The 18,864-nt window shown below is 51.4% G+C and overlaps 1 protein-coding gene across 1 annotated transcript in view; it reads right to left on the bottom strand.

Annotated features, from left to right (window-relative positions):
- The window catches only part of SLC38A8 (solute carrier family 38 member 8), a 36,164-nt gene that overhangs the window by 11,330 nt on the left and 5,970 nt on the right, over window positions 1–18,864 (bottom strand). Inside the window, exons 2-4 of the mRNA XM_075009111.1 lie at window positions 14,366–14,564; window positions 12,206–12,365; window positions 6,048–6,152 (exon numbers count right to left, since the gene is read on the bottom strand). Coding sequence (XP_074865212.1) covers window positions 6,048–6,152; window positions 12,206–12,365; window positions 14,366–14,564 — 464 coding nt within the window. The remainder of the gene's footprint in view (window positions 1–6,047; window positions 6,153–12,205; window positions 12,366–14,365; window positions 14,565–18,864) is intronic.

Genomic DNA, 18,864 nt, shown 5'->3' with positions numbered 1-18,864 from the left:
CCAAGTGTAGACATAGCCATAATCTACGGTGAACAGACCTCAACTATCCCAATGGCTCACAAGCAGACACCTTCCTGGCCTGAAAAATAGAGGTCCAGACTATTTGCACAGCTCCTCCAAAGCTGTGCACATGGCATTCATACGCACCACATGTGGTGCTGACTCCGAACTTCGTCTTTTAGCCAGTGGTGCGCAACCTTTTTTCAACCATGACCCCCATATTTTATTGCACTTGTGTTGCGACCCTGCCCCCCGCGAGACAGCGCTTAATAAATAATGTCAAACTGAACTTTTGTCACCCCTCTTTTCAGACCAGCGCACATTTGTAGCTGTTAAAAAGTTGTTACCCTGTCTCCAGGCTTTACCCTTCACATCCCCCAAACCCCCAGCCCTGCCTGCCCCCAGGCTTAACCCACCTCAGCCCCAAACCCAACCCCCAGCCCCAGGTTTTACCTAACAGAAATGATGTGCTGCTGCTCCTCCACAGCAGCTGCCCCCTTCTCGGTGCAGCTCCAGCAGGGCAGGGTCGCCCATCCCTCCCCCAGCTCTCCTGCAGCCACGCAGGCAGCTCCCTGCCCAGCCAGGGTCCTTTTGGGGCTCCCTGGTGCCTCTGACTTCACCTGCAGCTCTGGAGGCTGCTGCTGCTTAAATTTTAAGTGGCAGCAGCCTCCAGAGTCATAAGAGGAGTCTGCAGTGGCAGTGCTCAGAGTCACAAGTGGCTCTTTGAAGAGCTGCACATGGCTCTGAGCCGCAACCACCAGAAGACGTCCCCAGGTTGCGCACCACTGTTTTAGGCAAACTAAACCCTGGTCCAACCAAACTTTAGTCGCTCCTCTGTGGCCCACATGAGGTATCTGGTGGGCTCCAGTACACAGATGCCCCCTCCTCTTTTACATCCCAGCCACAGCAGCAATACAAAGGTTACTATGCTAATGAGCCTGCAATGGCATTGGGTGCTGTGATGGGGATCGGGTGTCCCCAAGCACTGCACCCCTATCCCCAGCCAGAAGTGACTCTCACTCTGCAGGTAGAACAGGGAGTTCATCAGGAGACGGAGATAACAGAGGTGCCAGCAACAATCATTCCAATCCATCCTGGGGAGGGGGAGGCCTGAGAGGCGCCCCTCAAGCCAGAGCCTTGGTCCCCCCCTCCTTTGTTCCTCTCCTTCAGTCCAGGCTAACTGCCTTCCACCTCCCCACACACTAACTGCCCACCTGTAATACAAAACCAGCTGGGCTCCTCCCCACTCCTTGTTCAGGGATAGAGGTGTTACCTGTCACTCACACACAGACCCCACACTCCATCATATCTCTCCCGCCTCGCAGGCCCAACTGAGTGGGGTCTCTCTCAGTGAGCTGGAGAAATTCAGGGCCCCACCAGGTAAAGCATTGGCTGTGACATTGGTGCGGCCCTTTGCTTGGGCCTGCCACAGCAATGTCCTGTGGGAGCTGGCTTCACCTTGTTCGGCTGGATGACTTTGAGGAGGTGGGAGTGAGCCCACTCTCTGCAGTTGTACCAGCCCTTCCTCTTCCCTTGCGTTCTGCCCAGGTTCTCCCTGGATGGGCCCATGAGCTCAGAGAGCCTTTCCTGGAAAGCCAGGACATCCTCCACTCCTGATTCTCCATCTGGGGAAGCCTCCCCCTCCTATAACTCTCTCATCAAGCCCAGGGTTCCCCTCCCCCCTCCTTCTGCACCATGGCTTAGCTGCAGGGACCTTGTGGACCTCTGAGGCACCTTCGTGGGTGCAAACAGCAGGTGGGGCAAGTAGGCCTCGCAGTCCTGCAGGTGCCAGTGCATAAAGGCCTCCAGTATCTGCCTCAGTGTCCCACGGAACCCTCCCACCAGCCCATGGGACTGGGAGCGACACCTCGAGACCCAGGAGAGCCAGATCCCAGAGCAGGGTGGACATGGAGTTGACCCCAGTCAATAAGGACCTCCTCAGGGAGCTCCACCCTGCCGAAAATGGCCAGCAGCGCATCTGCCATCATGTCTGCCACAGTAGAGAGCCATGGCCTTGGAGCAGTGGGTAGTGAAATCCACCACCACCACCACCACCAGGAGGTATTTCTTCCCTGACTGGGTTGCCTTGCTTGTAGGCCCCACTATATCTATTGCTACCTCTGGGGAAGGCTCCTCGATGATGGGCAGGTGCCTCACGGCAGCTTTCTCCCAGTCTTGGGTTTTCCCAGACCTCTGTCAGGAGTCGCAGGCCTGACAGTACCACTGCAAAGCCATAAATATCCACAGCCAATAAAAGGTCTGAAGCAGCCTCAGCTGGGTGCGCCAGATCCCCAGGTGCCCCGAGAGCATGTCGTCATGGGCCAGGTGCAGCAGCCTGGTGCGATACCTTTGGGAAACCACCAGGTGTCATTGGACGCCCCCCCCATGATCCTACTTTCCCTGGGGAAAGCTATTCCCGGTATGGGACTCCCCTCTCCCACAGGAATCTCTCCTGGCAGGAATCCCCATCCCCAGGGCTGAGATACACCATGGCCAGCCCACTCCCTCAGTGTCTGTAAGGAGTGGTCTACCTGCCTGGAATTCAGCAACTGGGGAAGGGACAGGGATCTGCTCCCCACCACTGCCTGGGTCCAGAGTCCCAGCCCTGCTGAGCCCTGTGCCTGTTGGGTCAGGACACTGTGCTCCCTCCCGGGTGCCCTCCCCTGGGTCAGGGCTGCGAACTCCTCACTTGCTCTGGCTACAGGTAGTGACCAGAGCACGGTGGGGGTCCTTCTGTCCACTCCTCTAGGTGATCCCCCCATCAGCACCTCCATAGGCAAGTGCTGGAGCACTCCCACTTCCTTGCGGCCCTCCTTAGCCACCCATTTTAGGTGCACCTGGGCTATGAATGTGCCCGCCTTGAATGGGTCCTGTCCATGCCCCTCAGGGCCAGCTGGGTGTTGGGCACCATACAGGTGGGGGCCTCTAGCTCCGGCTGGGCCAGCGTCACCTCCACCCCCATGTCCCAGAAGCCCATCACCTTCCTGCCCTCCACCTCTAGGGGCATGAGGTACTCACTGCCCTGCCCCCACTCAGTACACAGAGTCTCCCGCCTCTGGAGCATCAGGTCTCCCAGAGGAGCTGGCCTGTGGATCCAGCTTCCCCCAGGCTGAGGCCATATTGCCAGCCCTACCCCCCACAGCAGCCAGCTGCTCTGGCTGCTGGGACTCCACACAGCTGACTCCATGAGGCCTCTGCCTGCTGGGCCTGTCTGGGGATTTGGGGCACTGGGCCTCTCTATGCCCCTTGCACCCACAGTGATAACAGACTGGGCCTCATTGTGTCCCTCAGGCTGGCTGCTCCGTCCAGGCCCTGGCTAGCCCTCTGGAGGGAGGATGGCTGGCCCCTGTTTCCTGGGCTTCCCAATAGGTGATTCCATCCATTGCACAGCTGGGGACTGGTCTCTCCGGGATTTCCAGTCTCTCTGGGATTCTCTTTCACACCTGGCTCATCAGACAGCCCCTCTGTGCCATCTGGGTCCTCTGGCTTCCGGGCCTCAAGCCATAGTCTCAGGTGGGGTGGGCACACGCCATAGAACTGTTCCAGGACCAGTAGTTTAACCAGGTCCTCTGTGGTCTGGGCCCCCATCCCAAACAGCCACTTGCAGAAGTATTGCATCAGGCGGGAGGCCAGGTCTACATAGGTTTCCCCCTGCCCCATCTTCACCTCCTGGAACTTCTTGTACGCCCAGGGGTTGGCCCACACTTACATAGCAGGGCCTGTGTGACCCATTCACAGTCCTTGGGCTGCAGCCCCTCCAGCTGATGGAGCACCCCTGCAGTCTTCTGACCCAGCAGGAGGGTGAGCTGCCGAAGTCCATCGGATGTAGGGGACCTGGTACACTCGAAGGCGCGCTCGAAGGAGGTAAGAAACCCCTCCAGGTCCCCTACGTCCTTACTCTGGGACAGCACATACCTCTCAAAGTGACTGGCAGTCCTGGGCCCCCAGGACCCATCTCCACTCACTGCAGCTGGGGCCTCTCGCCATCTCATCTCTGCCATAGTCCACTCATTTTGTCACTGTCTCTGGTGGTCCTCCAGTCCCTCTAACCCACCTGGGAAGAACCACTGCTGGCCGAGTGCAGCCCAGTGAGCACCGCGTCTGGCTGGTAGAATCCAGCCCTCACTGCTGCCTGAGGGTCTGAGACCCTCCCAGTGGGTGAGCGGCTGCCTCCCGGTGGGACAGAATCCAGGACCCTGGACAGCTCATTCTCCTCCAGCCAAGCAATCAGCTGGGCCTTGGTTGCCTTCCCCATGGTCAGACCCCTCTCCTGGCACAAGCCCACAATGTCTGCCTTGACAAATCAGGTGTAATCCAGCTCCTTGTCATTCCCTGGGGTGCAGACCCACCGGCTGATGCTACAGCGCCCTCCACAACTTTCAGTAATCGCTTTGTCCTGCCTCTTGCAAGCCTCCTGCCTGCTGCTGCGCCCAGTCACTCACTACTGCAAGCCCATCCATGGGTGCAGTTTATCCCACTGCTGGCACCAGATGTGATGGGGTTCAGGGGTCCCCAAGCACTGCACCCCCATTTGCAGCCAGAAGTAACTCTCACTCAGCAGGTAGAACAGGAAGGTTATTAGTCAAAAGAGCTACAGAGATGTCAGTACAGCAGCCAGAAACAATCATTCCAATCCATCTTGGGGAGGGGAGGCCCAAGGGGAGCCCCTCAAGCCAGAGCCTTGGTTCTCTGCTCCTTTGTTCCTCTCCTTCAGTCCAGGCTACCTGCCTTCTACCTCCCCACACACTGACTGCCCACCTCTAATTCAAAACCAGCTGGGCTCCACCCCACTCCTTGCTCAGGGGCAGAGGTGTTACCTGACTGCTTAGGTTACAGCCAGCAGGGGGTCATCTGCAGCCTGTGTGAGCTACTCAGCCTTCCCCTCACACAAGCACCCCACTCCCACCCCTGAACGACATCCCAGGTACTTAGCCTTGTTTCAAAGAGAGCAGTGTGCACATTGTTGGATTAGTTATGGGGCTGAGAATAGACAAGCACTAGTGTGAGATGCACATTAGCATCTCCAGGCATGGCTGCCATGCCCTGCCCATTTATTGTAATGCCAGTAGATCCAGGAACTCTCCAGGACATGGCACAGCCTGGCAAGCCAAGGAGGAGGAATACAAAAGAAACAGGTACAAGCAGCCTTTCTGCAGCTTCAGCTGCCTGGTACTGCATAGAAACAGCTCTGAAGTCACAACACACCTGCGTCACCATTCTGATTGCCATTCAGTACACCTGTTTCCTGGGTTTAGTGCAAGACTGGGCTAAATATGGCCCATGGGCCAGATCCAGCCCACAGATGGAGTGGGGAGCCACAGACAGGCTCCCTGCCTGTCCTACCCCAGCACACCACAGAAAAGCAACTTCAGGGTCCGGTTTGGTTTTCAATAGCTGCAAACCTGTGGGGAAAGGCAAGGGATTGGCTTCATGCTCTACCCCCACCCCCAGCAAAATCCCATTGGCTGTTTTTTTGGCCAATGGGAGCTTCCTGTTTGAAGCACCCCTCTCCCTCCCCTCAGATTCCTAACTATTTACAGATGCACATGGCCCTTACTATGGCCGGGCAGTTCGGAAGCCTGCCTGAGAAATCAGCTTAGCTGTTGGCCGGGAGTAGTGCAGGTAAAGTCTCCCCATCAGCTCCTACTTTTGGCACCCCAGATCCTCCTCCCCTGCAACCCTCTGACCCCCTACCCCACATAACCCAAACCCTCTGCTCCCCTTCTCCACCCATGCCCCACATAGGCCAAACACTCTGTCCTCAATCCCCTGACCAGGTCACAACACAAATCCCTTCCCCAGGTCACCACCACTTCCTTCAGCCAAACTCCCTCCAAGACCCCTCACCTCAATCCTTTACCTCAAGCTCTCTTTGCACCCAACCTCTGGCCCAGACCCTGCACCTCCTCCATTAATATCATGGAAGAGTCAGCTCTTGACATCTTTTCAAATTTTTAGAGTGGCCCCCATCAACAAATATTGCCCATCCCGGCTTAGTGCCAACTCAAGGACTCTTGAGTGAGACAAATGGTAGCATCCATACTTACCTTGAGGGATAACGAGACTCATGCATGATAACATGCTCCGTTCTTAGGTAGTATTTTATTATAACAACCAGGGTCAGGTAGCAAGCAGCAAAGGTACCTAAAACACTAAAAGAAAGGAATGGAGAGGGAAGTGTTAAGCTTTTACCATATTGAATGAAGATTCATGGAATTATAGAATTGTAGGTCTTGAAGGGACCTCAGAGGGTCTTCTGGTCCAGCCCCCCTGCCTAAAGCAGGGTCAACCCCAACTAAATCATCCCAGCCAGGACTATGTCAAGACAGGACTTAAGAACCTCTAGGGATGGAGATTCCACCACTTGTCTGGGTACCACATTCCAGTGCTTCATCAGCCTCCTGGTGAAACAATTTTTCCTAATAGTCATACTACACCTCCCCTTTTGTAACTTCAGGCCATTTCTCCTTGTTCTGCCACATGTCACCACTGAGAACAGTTTCTCTCTATCCTCTTTAGAGCCCCTTTTCAGGAAGTTGAAGGCTGCTATCAAATCTCCCCTCAGTCTTCTCTTCTGCAAACCAAATAAGCCCAAATCCCTCAGCCTCTCCTCATAGGGCATGTGCTCCAGCCCCTTAATCATTTTCATTGCCCTCTGCTGAACCTGCTCCAGTGCATACAAATCCTTTCTATACTGGGGAGCCCAGAACTGGACGCATTATTCCAGACGTGGCCTCACCAGTGCTGAGTAGAGCGGAATAATAACTTATCTAGATCTGCTGGCAATGCTTCTGTTAATACACCCCAATATGCTGTTAGCCTTTTTGGCTACAAGGGCACACTATTGAATCATATCCAGCCTTTCATCCACTGTACTCCTCAGACCCTTTTCTGCTGCATTGCTACTTAGCCAATCAGTCCCCAGCCTTTAACAGTGCTTTGGATTCTTCCATCCCAAGGGCAGGACTCTGCACTTCTCTTTGTTGAACCTCATCAAATTTCTTTTGGCCCAATCCTCCAATTTCTCTAGGTCACTCTACACCCTATCCCTACCCTCCAATGTATCTACCTCACCCCCTAGCTTAGTGTCATGTGCAAATTTGCTGAGAGTGCAATCCATCCCCTCATCCAGGTCATTAATAAAGACGTTGAACAGTACAGGGCCGAGAACTGATCCTTGAGGCATGCCACTTGAAACTGACCACCTACCAGATATTGAGCCGTTGACCACTACCCATTGGGCCCATCTGTCAAGCCAGTCCATGTATCCAATCCATACTTCTTTAACTTAATGGGAAGAATGTAGTGGGACATTGTATCAAAAGCTTTGCTGAAGTCCAGGTATATAACAGCCATTGATTGGCCCATGTCCACGGAGCCGGTTACCTCATCATAGAAGCTAATCAGGTTGGTCAGGCACAACTTGCCCTTGGTGAATCCATGCTGACTGCTCTTGATCATTTTCCCCTCTTCCAAGTGCTCCAAAATGGATTCCTTAAAGATGCCCTCCATGATTTTTCCAGGGACTGAGGTAAGGCTGACTGGTCTATAGTTCCCTGGATTGTCATCCTTTTCTTTTTTAAAGATGGGCACCGTATTCGTCTTTTTCCAGTCATCCAGGACCTCTCCTGATCGCCACGAGTTTTCAAATATAACAGCCAAAGGCTCTGAAATGACATCGGCCAATTCCCTCAGTACCCTTGGATACATTAAATCCAGAGCCATGGATTTGTGTACTTCTAGCTTTTGTAACTAGCTCTTAACCCATTCTTTCCCCCAAGGGCTGCCCACCTCCTTCCCATACTACATTGCCTAGTGCTGTAGTCTGGGAGATGGCTTTGTCCGTGAAGACAGAGGCAAAAAAAGTATTGAGTACCTCAGCCTTTCTCACATCATCTGACCCAAGGTTACTGCCCTCATCCAGTAATGGCCCCACACCCTCCCTTATAACCCTCTTATTGTTAATATGCCAGTAGAAACACTTTTTGTTACTCTTCACATTCCTTGCTAGCTGCAATTCCAGTTGTGCTTTCGCTCTCCTGATTAATCCCTGGCATTCTCCAGCAATATAGTTATACTCCTTCTTTGTCATATACGCATCCTCTTTGAGTTTAAGCTCACCAAGGACTTCCGTTGTAAGCCAAGCTCGTTGCCTACCATATATGATTTTCTTACTGTGCATCGGGATGGTTTGCTCCTGTGCCTTCAATAAGACTTCTTTAAAATATTGCCAGTTCTCCTGAACTCCTTTCTTTGATATCTGTTTCCCAAGGGATCTTGCCCATCAGTTCTCTCAGGGAGTTGAAGTCTGCTCTTCTGAAATCAAGGGTCTGTATTTTACCACTAACCTTCTTTTCTTTTGTCAGAATCCTGAAATCTACCATCTCATGGTCACTGCAGTCCAGGTGGCCACTCATGTCTATTTCTCTTACTAGTTCTTCTCTGTTTGTGAGCAGCAGATCAAGCTGCTCATGGCCCCAGCTCGGTTCCTTCAGCATGTGAAACAGGAAGTGATTCCCAATATTCTCCAAAAACTTCTTGGATTGTCCGTGCGCTGCTGTCTTGGTCTCCCAACAAATGTCTGAGTGACTAAAGTCTCCTATGAGGACCAGGGCCTGTAATTTGGAAGCTTCTCTTAGTTGTCTGAAGAAATCTTCGTCTACCTCATCTCCCTGATCTGACAGTCTATAGCAGACACCAACTACAACATCACCTCTGTTGCTTCCGCTTTTAAGCTTAACCCCAAAGATATTCAAGTGGCTTTTCTCCCTCCATATACTGGAGCTCTGAGCAATCATATTGCACTCTTACATAAATCACAACTCCTCCTTCTCCTTTGATCCCCTGCCTGTCCTTCCTGAATAGTTTATACCAGAGGTTCTTAATCTGTACTGCAGCCTGCCCTGCTTTGTTTCTCAGAATATGTTCTTGCACCCCTTATCAAAAATGGAGATGGGGGGCCTATACATTTTTAAATGCATCTTAAATATAAGTAAAATAGTTTTATGTTATTACTCCCCACAAATAATAGTACAGTAGGTATACAAAAACCTGCAAGTACTACCCAAAAATGTAGCAGAATTTTGCTGAGGAAGTAAACGGTAACCAACGTGCTAACAGTTAGCGGCTAACTGAATTCAAACAAAGCTGCTGCACTGCCACGTCATGCTCTGCGCATGCGTCAAGAAATACTCCGCAAAGGGGCAGTACACTGAATTTTGTAGCGAGATAATTGTAGCAAAATGAGCTTAAAAACTTGAAAATAATTTTGTTTGTATATTACAGTAATTGTTTAAAAATGCACAAACACATAGGTCTGATGAAATAAAGTAGTTGTATTTACATGTCTGTGCTTAATTTCTGTTTTTGATTATTTGCCTTCTAAAAAAAATCTGGCACGTCTCACTCCCCCAGAAAGGACATCATGAACCCCCCAGGGGGATGCATGCACCACAGGTTAAGAACCACTGGTTTATACCCTTCTATGACAGTGCTCCAGTTATGTGAGTCATCCCAGCAAGTCTCCATTTTCCCAATCACCTCCTAGTTCTTCATCAGTGCCAGGGCCTCTAATTCTTCCTGTTTGTTTCCCAGGCTTCTTGCATTTGTGTACAAACATCTTAGATCATAAGCTGATTGACCTAATTTCTCCTTTCAAAGGAGAGGTGCTCCTTTGTCGTACCTTCTCCCTTCCCCACTTACCTCAGGGCTTGTGTCACCGTCCCCCGACGAACCTAGTTTAAAGCCCTCCTCACTAGGTTTGCAAGCCTTCCCGCAAAGACGCTCTTTCCTCTCTTCATTAGGTGGATCCCAACACTTCCTAGCAATCCTTGTTCTCGAAACTGAATCCCAGGGTCGAAGAAACCTAAGCCCTCTCTCTGACACCACCTGCGCAACCATGCATTTACTTCCACGATTTGATCATCCCTGCCTGGACCCCTTCCCTCAACAGGGAGGATGGACGAGAACACCACTTGAACTCCATATTCCTTGACCTTCCTTCCCGGAGTTATATAATTCCCAAAGATCTGCTCAAGGTCATTCTTTACTGTCGTTCTCCTACATGGAGAAGTAGGAAGATTAATGATCCACAGGTTTGATGATTTTTGGAAGTCTCTCTCTGTCACTTCCTGGATTCTAGATCCTGGTCAGCAGCAAACTTCTCAAGATTCCAGGTCTGGACAGCAGATGGATGACTCCGTCCCTCTTAGGAGGGAGTCCTGACCACCACCACCTGCCTTCTTCTCTTGGGGGTAGTGGTCATAGAACTGCCATCCCTAGGACTACGCATCACATGCCTTCCACTCAGTGGGTCTTCTTCTGATCCCTTCTGAGAGGTCTCTGCCACAGCATTCTCCGCCATATCGCCAGTCATGCTAGTGCCTATCACAAGCCTATCAGAGAATACACTGGGATTTTGGAAGGCAACAACCTGACTACTCCTGGCCCTCTTAAAATGTTTTGCTGGCTGGTTCATCTGATTGCAGCTAGACCTCAAACATTCGCAGAGAGAAACTTTTAAACCTCCTCTCCAACTTGGTTTACAGTGGTGTGGCTCCGTTGGATTCGGTCGTGTCCTATGCCACATACATGCTTTTTTTTGTAATCACCACTTCTTAACTTTACAGAGACTGTAGATCCAGCGATGAACTTACCAGCCACTGAAACGCAGCCTCTTCAGCAGCACTCCCCAGAAGTGTAGGGGAATGAAAGGAAAAGGTGACGCTGCAGGATGGGGTGTGAGGTAGAAAGAAAATTACCCAAGATTTAGTTTGGCCAAGACACACATGTAGCACCCTTAGTCCTATTGAGTTGGCTATGGACTCTGTAGTGTCATTCAGAAACCTCTTCCCAACTGAGAGCTGCTGAAGAGACGGGCCTCAGGATAAATCATGTTACCATGTTCACAGACTTCTTCCTGTGTCTACTTTAGGTCACACCCAATTTATTATGAATGACATATGATATTATTAGCTGCTCGTTACTAGTGTGAGAACTTGTCTTCACAGCTCCACTCTGACCCCGATGACTCACTCGCTGTCGTGTATTTACTATGTTCACCAGGAAGTTTACTAAGAAGCTAAACCCATAAAGGGCAATCAGGAATCCTGGGTGGGGCACAAGTGGCCTTCCTTCACTTCAGAGGGCCACAGCAGCCGTAGCCCCTCGGGGTTTCACCTGCAGCAACTGTGTCTGTCACTCCCCCACACCTCTTCTGCACCCAAGTCCCATGCTTACCTGTTCCTCCCCATCTCCCACAGCACTCTGGAAGCACGCGACTCACCTGACGCATGCTCTGCTCCCAGCCCTCCCAGAGCTGGAATGTCGCAAACAGCTGAGTTGCAGCATTCCAGTTCTGGGAGGGCAGCAGAGGGGCAGGGTCGGAGCGCAAATCAGGCAATTCACAGTGCTCTGAAAGTGCTGGGTGGGAGTGGTGAAACTTAGCAACTGTGGGGCTCCAGTGCCCCAATGCACGAGAGGCACACGGTGGGGCTGGGGGGTAGCTGAGGGGTCCACAGACCACACATGGGACCCCAGTGGGCTGCATGTGGGCTGCAGGCCTCAGGCTGTCCACCATTGAGCTAAACCAGCTCCCCAAGTCCCAGCCAACAGGAGCCCAGCTAGCACACGTGAAGGGCTCCGTCCAGCAGGCTCCTGACGATGCCCACCACAGCAAAGCACTAGGCCTGAGTCAGTACCTGTGGACAGGTGTTTTTGAAGCATGATCAAACTCTCAACCTCTTCACCCAGACTGGAGCAGTGAGGCGGAGGGCCTGCAAGTGGCAGAGACGGGGCATGGCCAGAATTTGGCTGACTGGCTAAAATCTGAGTTAACCTGAAGGCTGGGCGTTACCAGACTGCGGCGCCTCATCCTGCCGGCCAAGTGGAACAGTCACTTGAGTGTGTGTGAAAACAGCACGTAGCCAAAGGCGAGACCAGGGTTGGGAGAGGGCCTGCAGCCCTGGGAAGATGTCTAAGGCATGTAGCCCGCAGCTGTTCAGTGGTTCACTGGGTATACAGGGCCATGTCCTTGGTGCACCTCCTATATCCTGCCTCTTAAATCCCCACATCTGATGAGCCGTAGTACAGAGCACAAGGCTCAGCAGCCTCGCCAGTGACTGAGCACTCTCCCCTCACCCCTGCCTGCAGGCCCAGCTCAGCCTATCAGCCCTTCTCAGGGCGCTCTCAGTAGTGCCAAGCGTACCTGGTGCATTTCTGGAACGCAATCTCCCTCGGAACGGACAGCGGGAAGATGACCAGCACACACAGGGCAGCCAGGGTGAGGCGATAATCCGCATACCAGTGCTGAGGCGGAGAAGCCCCTGCTCCACTCAGAGTTATGTTCGCATAGAGGGCGTCACACACTGAAGGGGAGACGTGGAAGAGTCAGTCAAGGGGCTGAATGTTCCCAGCGGCACAGGAGAGCAGCGTCTGCCCCTGGTGTGCTGGCCCATGGACGGGCAGTACCGGACGTACAATGGCGCCGTGGCATTGGGCCCACACTCAAGATGGGCCCTGGCCAGCCTGCTCACTTCTGCTGTGCCCCAGCAGCTGGCTGCTCTCCGCTCCGCTCTCACAGCTGCCCCAGGCGTCTCTCCACACCCGCCCCCAGCCTCCCGCTTGCTCCTCTTGGCCAGCGGCTGGCTGGAGGGCTCCTCTCTGCCCACCCCAGCAGCACGCAGCCGGGGAATGGAGAGAGACCTCAGGGGCTGCTGCTCCAGGTTGGTGGCTGCCCAGCTTTGGGCTTCTGGGGCAGGGCCTGCGTCGCCCAGCTGCTCTGTGGAAACACCACACTGGGGAAATTGGAGGCCGCCCTTGCCCCCACACCCAGAAAAGCTTCCTCCACTGTGAGGGCTGGGGGACAGTCCTGCCTTCTGCCCCCAAGTCTCCGTTGTCCTGCCTAGGGAGGATACGCGCTCTGGGGGAGTGGGGCTGTGCGGGGGATGCTGGGATCCGAGGGGTGGGTGGCGCTGGGCAGTGGGGACGTTTATGTGTTTGAGGTGCTGTAGTTGCGGTGGGGCTGGGGGCCAAGGTCTCCTCTAGTTCTACCATCCGTGCGCGGAATAAACATTCTGTGGACCAAGGAGCGTTTGCATGGGCGCCGCCAGGAAGAACGCAGGCTGCTGGCTGCAGGCACTCTGCCAAGCAGCTGGGCAGCATTTGAACCTCTGCTCCATGGCTGCCCAAGCACTCAGCTTACAGGGAAGGGTGCAGGGCAGTGGGAGTGGGGAGAGCAGCGTGTGCTGCGGTGCTAGGCAGTGGGAGGGTCTGTGTGGGGTACGGTGCATGTGTAGGGCAGGGAAGCTGGGTATGGTGGGTCCAGGGTTGCTGTGTGATATGGCATGGGGTATGCTGCCACCATAGGGCCAGGCAGGCCAGTGTCCACCTGGCACCAGAGGGTTTGTACACAATATTGCCCTCACTGGGCTGTGCAGACCACCCTGCCAGGCCTGGCCTCATTGCCCCAGCCTGTCCAGAGACTGACCTCCCCATGCTACATTCCATTGCTCCCACAGGGCACACGTACGTGGAGCTGGGCCACAAAAAGTTAACCCGGCCCTGTCAACAGCAACAGGGCCAGCAAAAGCCAAAGGACTTTTCAGATGCCAAATACAGAAACTTCTAGTGCTCAGGAATTAAAATTATGTTCCAAACAAAGGGCTCAAGGGCCGTAAGAACAGGCCCAGCCTTAGGGAAGGGGAGCAAAGTGGCTGCCTTGGGCCCCATGCTCAGCATCCACCGCCCACTGGCTGGGCCTTGCTATCAGCCTGCCACCTTGGGCCCACCTACTGGGCAGGCCCTGCTGGGCCGGCTCTGCGTAAGAGTCACACATGTACCATGCAGTGGATACACACGGTTTACGGTCCTACCAGTAGGACAGCTCAGACACGCCACAGCTCACCTGGAAACAGGAGTTTGCACATGGTGTGTGAGGACTGACCACAGAGAAGATGGCCCTTTTGCAAGACATCATGACTAGCTTTCCCCAAGCACAGAGGGAGCAGAGTGTGCCAAAAACGCTCTGCCTCTCTCAAAATTGTCTCTGGGCTGACAAAGTCAAGGGCTTCATTTTCCAAACGTGACTAGTGAGTTTGGTGCCTTCCTGGAGAGGTTTTTTTTTCAAACAGGTCAGCCCTCAGCCCTGCCCCAGAGCCAGGCCTCTGTATGGTGTCTTAAGTTGGACACCCTTCCTTCTAAACATCGACCTCAGTACATTAGTTTTGGAAGTCTCTGCTGGGCCGTTTACACACACAGACAGCCTGAAAGACGCAAACTGCAATAGCTGATGCTATCGACCTGAGTGTGGATGGCCACCTCCGCTTTGCTGGGCCTAGAGGCATGATGAGAACGAAGGGATACTTACATTTTTCCAGCTGATCACCCACAACTCTGAGAAAGGCTACAGAGATCATGAAGAGGTTTAAAATGAAGCAGATCTCACAGAGCTTCCCAATGGCTGATCCACAGATTTCTCGAACTACACCCTGGTACGTGGACTGGGTGCTGATGGAGGAGGCATATCCCAGGATCACCAGACCGCTAATTAGGAATATTAAGGAGCCCTGCAGAGATGGAGGACATAGGAAAGAAAAGTGCTGTGAGTTCATCGTTACACTGCTCCTCCTTTCACCAGGAATGCTTAGACCTGCCCACGCTGTACGGTGGAAAACTTCCTCAAAAAGTGCCTAAAAGTAACATGTCAGCTTTGTAACATAAGCATACAGCAGCTGATATCCATGACAGACACACACAGGCTTTGACAAAGGGATGCTGCTTCCTTCTGATTCTTTTACTAAAGTGAACGCCGCCTCTGGATCACTAGGAGATAGAGAAGGGAGACAGCAGAATTCCTGGCGTCACCAATTTGTATTGCCATCAAACCACGGCACCTTTGTCGTGCACAAGGACCCCCTGCACTAGGCGCTGCACAAACAGAACAAATATACTCTTTAGCGAGAAATATCTAAAACCAAAGGTACATCTACAAGACACAACGAGGTCAAATGTATTGAGGTTGACACTTCACATCCAGTTTTAGACAGCTGCAGGTGCATGGTCCCGCTAAGCATGCTCAGTCAACATAGTGTGTCATCACTACTGTGGCTACCATGAGCTCTTACAGCAATGCACTATGGGTAGCCATCCCACACTTCCTGATGTCTATTTGAGTTCAGACAAAAATATCGTCCTGGGTGGTTCTGGGCATTTGCCATCAGCCTCCAGTGATGCACTTACCTTACAAATGTTGCATCCATTAACTCTGGAAACTGAGGAAAGAAGTTTGCCTCCCTTCCCTCCACCAAAAAAAAGCTTGTCTTCTGAAAGTCCTCAGCTGCTGCATTGCAGTGACATTCAGTCAGTTCAGGTGCTAGAAGGAAAGGGTTACTTGCAGGCTCAGTTGAAATAAGACGTTAACAGAAAGGTGTTCCCTTCCACTGCTTATTGGATAGTGAAAGAAGAAGGAGGAAGATATTTCTGGTTGGGTTTTTTAATGCCCATCTGCACACTCTTCATATGCATGGGCACCTTTGTTATAATCTCTTATGCACGCACTCACGTTTTGTTTAGAAGAATAACAATACACAACTACGGAAGTTCTGTTTGGGAAGTATCTACAATAACCATGTCACGCATTATGCCATTAAACTAGGTGCAGCACCTTTCAGAAGTTAACACGCTTGAACACTGGCTATAAATGGTGAGTGAGTATGAGGCATAACCATACTGCCAGCAGGAAATCCCATCCTGGAAAGGTCAATAAATTCCACACACCCCCCCATGGGAAATGTTCCCAGTTCTGTTCACCTCTGTGTATGGGAAGGATGAACCCTTCTCACTGGCGGGAGCCTCCCGCTGACAATGAAATACTGCCCAGGGCAGGGGCTGGAGCTCTTACTGCCCTCACCCGCCCCTGCTTTCCAAACCTTCTGAGCCCAGCCAGGCCCCCAGAGAGCGGGGCCTGCCTGGTCTCCTCCTTCAGGAGAGCTCAGAGATGAGGCGAGCAGTTCTTGGCTAACAAACACCCAGTGACTGATGTAAAATCCCCCCATTTTCCCGTTGAGCCAAGATGTGGGTTTGCCGGAGGATCGGGGCCTTTAACTCCCCAGCCCTGCCCCTGGCCTGGAGAGTGAAGACTAATCCCCTGCCCCAGCAGCCCCCACATGAACAATGGAGCTGGCAGAGCCAATGCTGAGAGGGACAAGAAATCAACAATCATTATAGCAAAATAGTCACGAAAATAGATTTCTTTTTCCTGCTCTGTTGGATTTTATTGTTGACTACTCTTTAGTCTGTAACAGTTTTACAGCTCTACAAATAAAGTGTCATTTCACATTTTGTCGTCAGCCCTCCTACCCACATGGTAGCAACTGCAATTTCATGTTTTCACCTGGTTCATTATAGCGAAAAACATACATTATGATGAGTGCTGTCTTGAAATGAACTGCTTTTGGAGTGCGTGTGCGCGTGGGGTGGGAGGGGATCGAACGTACAATTTCACTCAATGTGTGTGTCATATTAAATGCAGGTGAGTTACTTGCAGTTAGAATATGCTTCATGGGTGGGCTTTTATTGCCTAATGCTGATATGTACCACGCCAGGGTCATTCAGTACCAGTATAATTCATTTAATTGTACAATTGAGCATTTTTCAGGAGCAAGATTAGCGTATTTCCATGCTGTCCATTTTTAATATCACAAAGGGACTGCCATCACAGCCTGCCAAAAATATTTGTAAGTGTTTATGTGGGGTTTTATGGCTTATTCTTTCTTTAAAATGCACTCTGTGGATGGATACAGCTATTTCACCAGGATGACTACTTGACTAAATTATATAGGAGCAAGAAAAGTAATTACAGAATAACAGGCTTCTTACATATGGCAATTTATGACAGAGAAAAAAAAAGCCACTTTGTGTGACCACCCTCTTGGTTCCTTAATGGCACTGCTCATGGTGACGTACAGGAAAATGTTCACATGTCAAAATAAATCCAGAAACATCTCAGTAGCATTTCAAATACAAGAGAATCCAGTTGTTCACACTTTGCCCTTCCTCATCTTCTCCACTTGGGTTGAGTGGGGGCCTGCCTTGAACCTAAGGCTTTGGAGCAACTAGGCCACTGCACCCCAGGTAATCCAGCGTTGCCCTCCAGAGTCCAAGAATGGTGACTTGAACAGCACTGTATCTACACTACCCAAATTTGATCCCAGAAAGCCAAATTTAGCCCCACTCCCCTCATCAAAGTGGAGTCCAACAGTCAGTTTCTAAAGCCACTAAGGTTGGCAGAAAGGACGTGGTAACATACATTATAAGATGACCTAATGCGGCTAACTTTGACTGAATCTCATAGTGTCGGCCAGACGAGAATTGGCACCATCAAGCTTTGCGTCTGGCCACCAGATGGTAGAGGTCAATTTAACCAGCTGCTTTAATAGATGTGCTGTCATTTTTCATCCTGGAGGTTAAAGCCGATTGGTAAAAAGAAGCGTTCAATACCTTTCAGAGGCAACTGATGAGGACGGACACCGGGGGTGGGGCACTGGTGGGTCGAGGAAATGGCAGGGGTGATGCTTAGTTGGATATTCTGGTTAGCAGAGTTATACGTTAGCAACGGAATAGCAATTGTCAGAAGAAGTAGAATATAATAAAATAGTGTACAGGTACTCTCCAATCTAGTAGCAGTACTGCAACTGCTGGTTTCTTGAAGTCATTAGGTGTTTACCAGTAAAGTTCTCTATACAGTAGGTGCAGAGAGATAGCCGTGCTAGTCTATATATTATCAAAACAAAAAAGCAGTCATGTAGCACTTTAAAGACTAACAAAATAATTTATTAGGTGATGAGCTTTCGTGGGACAGACCCACTTCTTCAGGAGTCTGTTCTGGTATGGCTCTGATCTGAAGAAGTGGGTCTGCCCCACAAAAGCTTTAAATTGCTACTGGACTGCTTTTTTGTTTTGATACAGTCGGTGGTTTTGGAACTCAATTAATTGGTTTAACAGCCGGATCCCTCCCGTCACCCTGTCGGCCATTAAACCCATGACATTTAGTTCTACTGTTTCAGCGGTGGCAGGGCAGGAGGAGTCAGTCGTGGCAGCATCCGGAGCCACAAATGACTCCTTAAATTGCTGCATGTGACTCCTGAGCCGCAGGTTGCTGACCCCTGCTCTAGAGTGAGGCTGCGCTTGAGGGTCTCAGGACAGGGATAGAGGGTTTGGGTGCAAGGTCCACGGCTTGGGGTGCAGAGTCTGGGGTGGAGTTGGAGATGAGGATTGAGGGGTTCCTGATTTGGGGAGGAGCTCTGAGCTGGGGTTGAAGTGCAGGAGAAGATACAGGCTCTGGGCTGAGGATGTGTGCTTTGGGGTGGGGCCAGGGACGAAAGCTTTGGGGTGCAGGAGGGTTCTCAGGACTGAGGAGAGGGCTCAAGGAAGAGCAGGGGATTGGGGCTCAGGCTTATGGGGGTGACTCCATGCTGAGGACAATGAGGAGAGGCCCCTTTACCCCGGCAGCTCATTGCTGGGACTGGCAGGGTGGGAGGGGCTGAGAAAAAGGTTGCAAATTTAAATCTGCTTCTTTCAGATCTATCAGGTTTTTAGTGGAAACGGCTAATGTACTTTTGGTACTATATAAACTGAATTTTATTCAATGCCCTTATGCGAATATCTCTCCAGTTATTACTCACATAATAAGAATAATTTGTTTTTAATAAAAAAAGTTGGATGAAAGTTATGTTTAACACCTCATTGCTATCACCTGAATCACCAACCCAGTTAAGCTTGTTAATTGTTTTTGTGATCGTGTATATTTTAGCAATTTTTACACAACCTTCCATTTCTTTACAACTTAGTCAAGTACAAACTTGGGGA

Source organism: Carettochelys insculpta, chromosome 14 (assembly GCF_033958435.1).
Source record: "Carettochelys insculpta isolate YL-2023 chromosome 14, ASM3395843v1, whole genome shotgun sequence".
Classification (NCBI taxonomy): domain Eukaryota; kingdom Metazoa; phylum Chordata; order Testudines; family Carettochelyidae; genus Carettochelys; species Carettochelys insculpta.
This window is presented reverse-complemented; position numbering and strand designations above follow the sequence as displayed.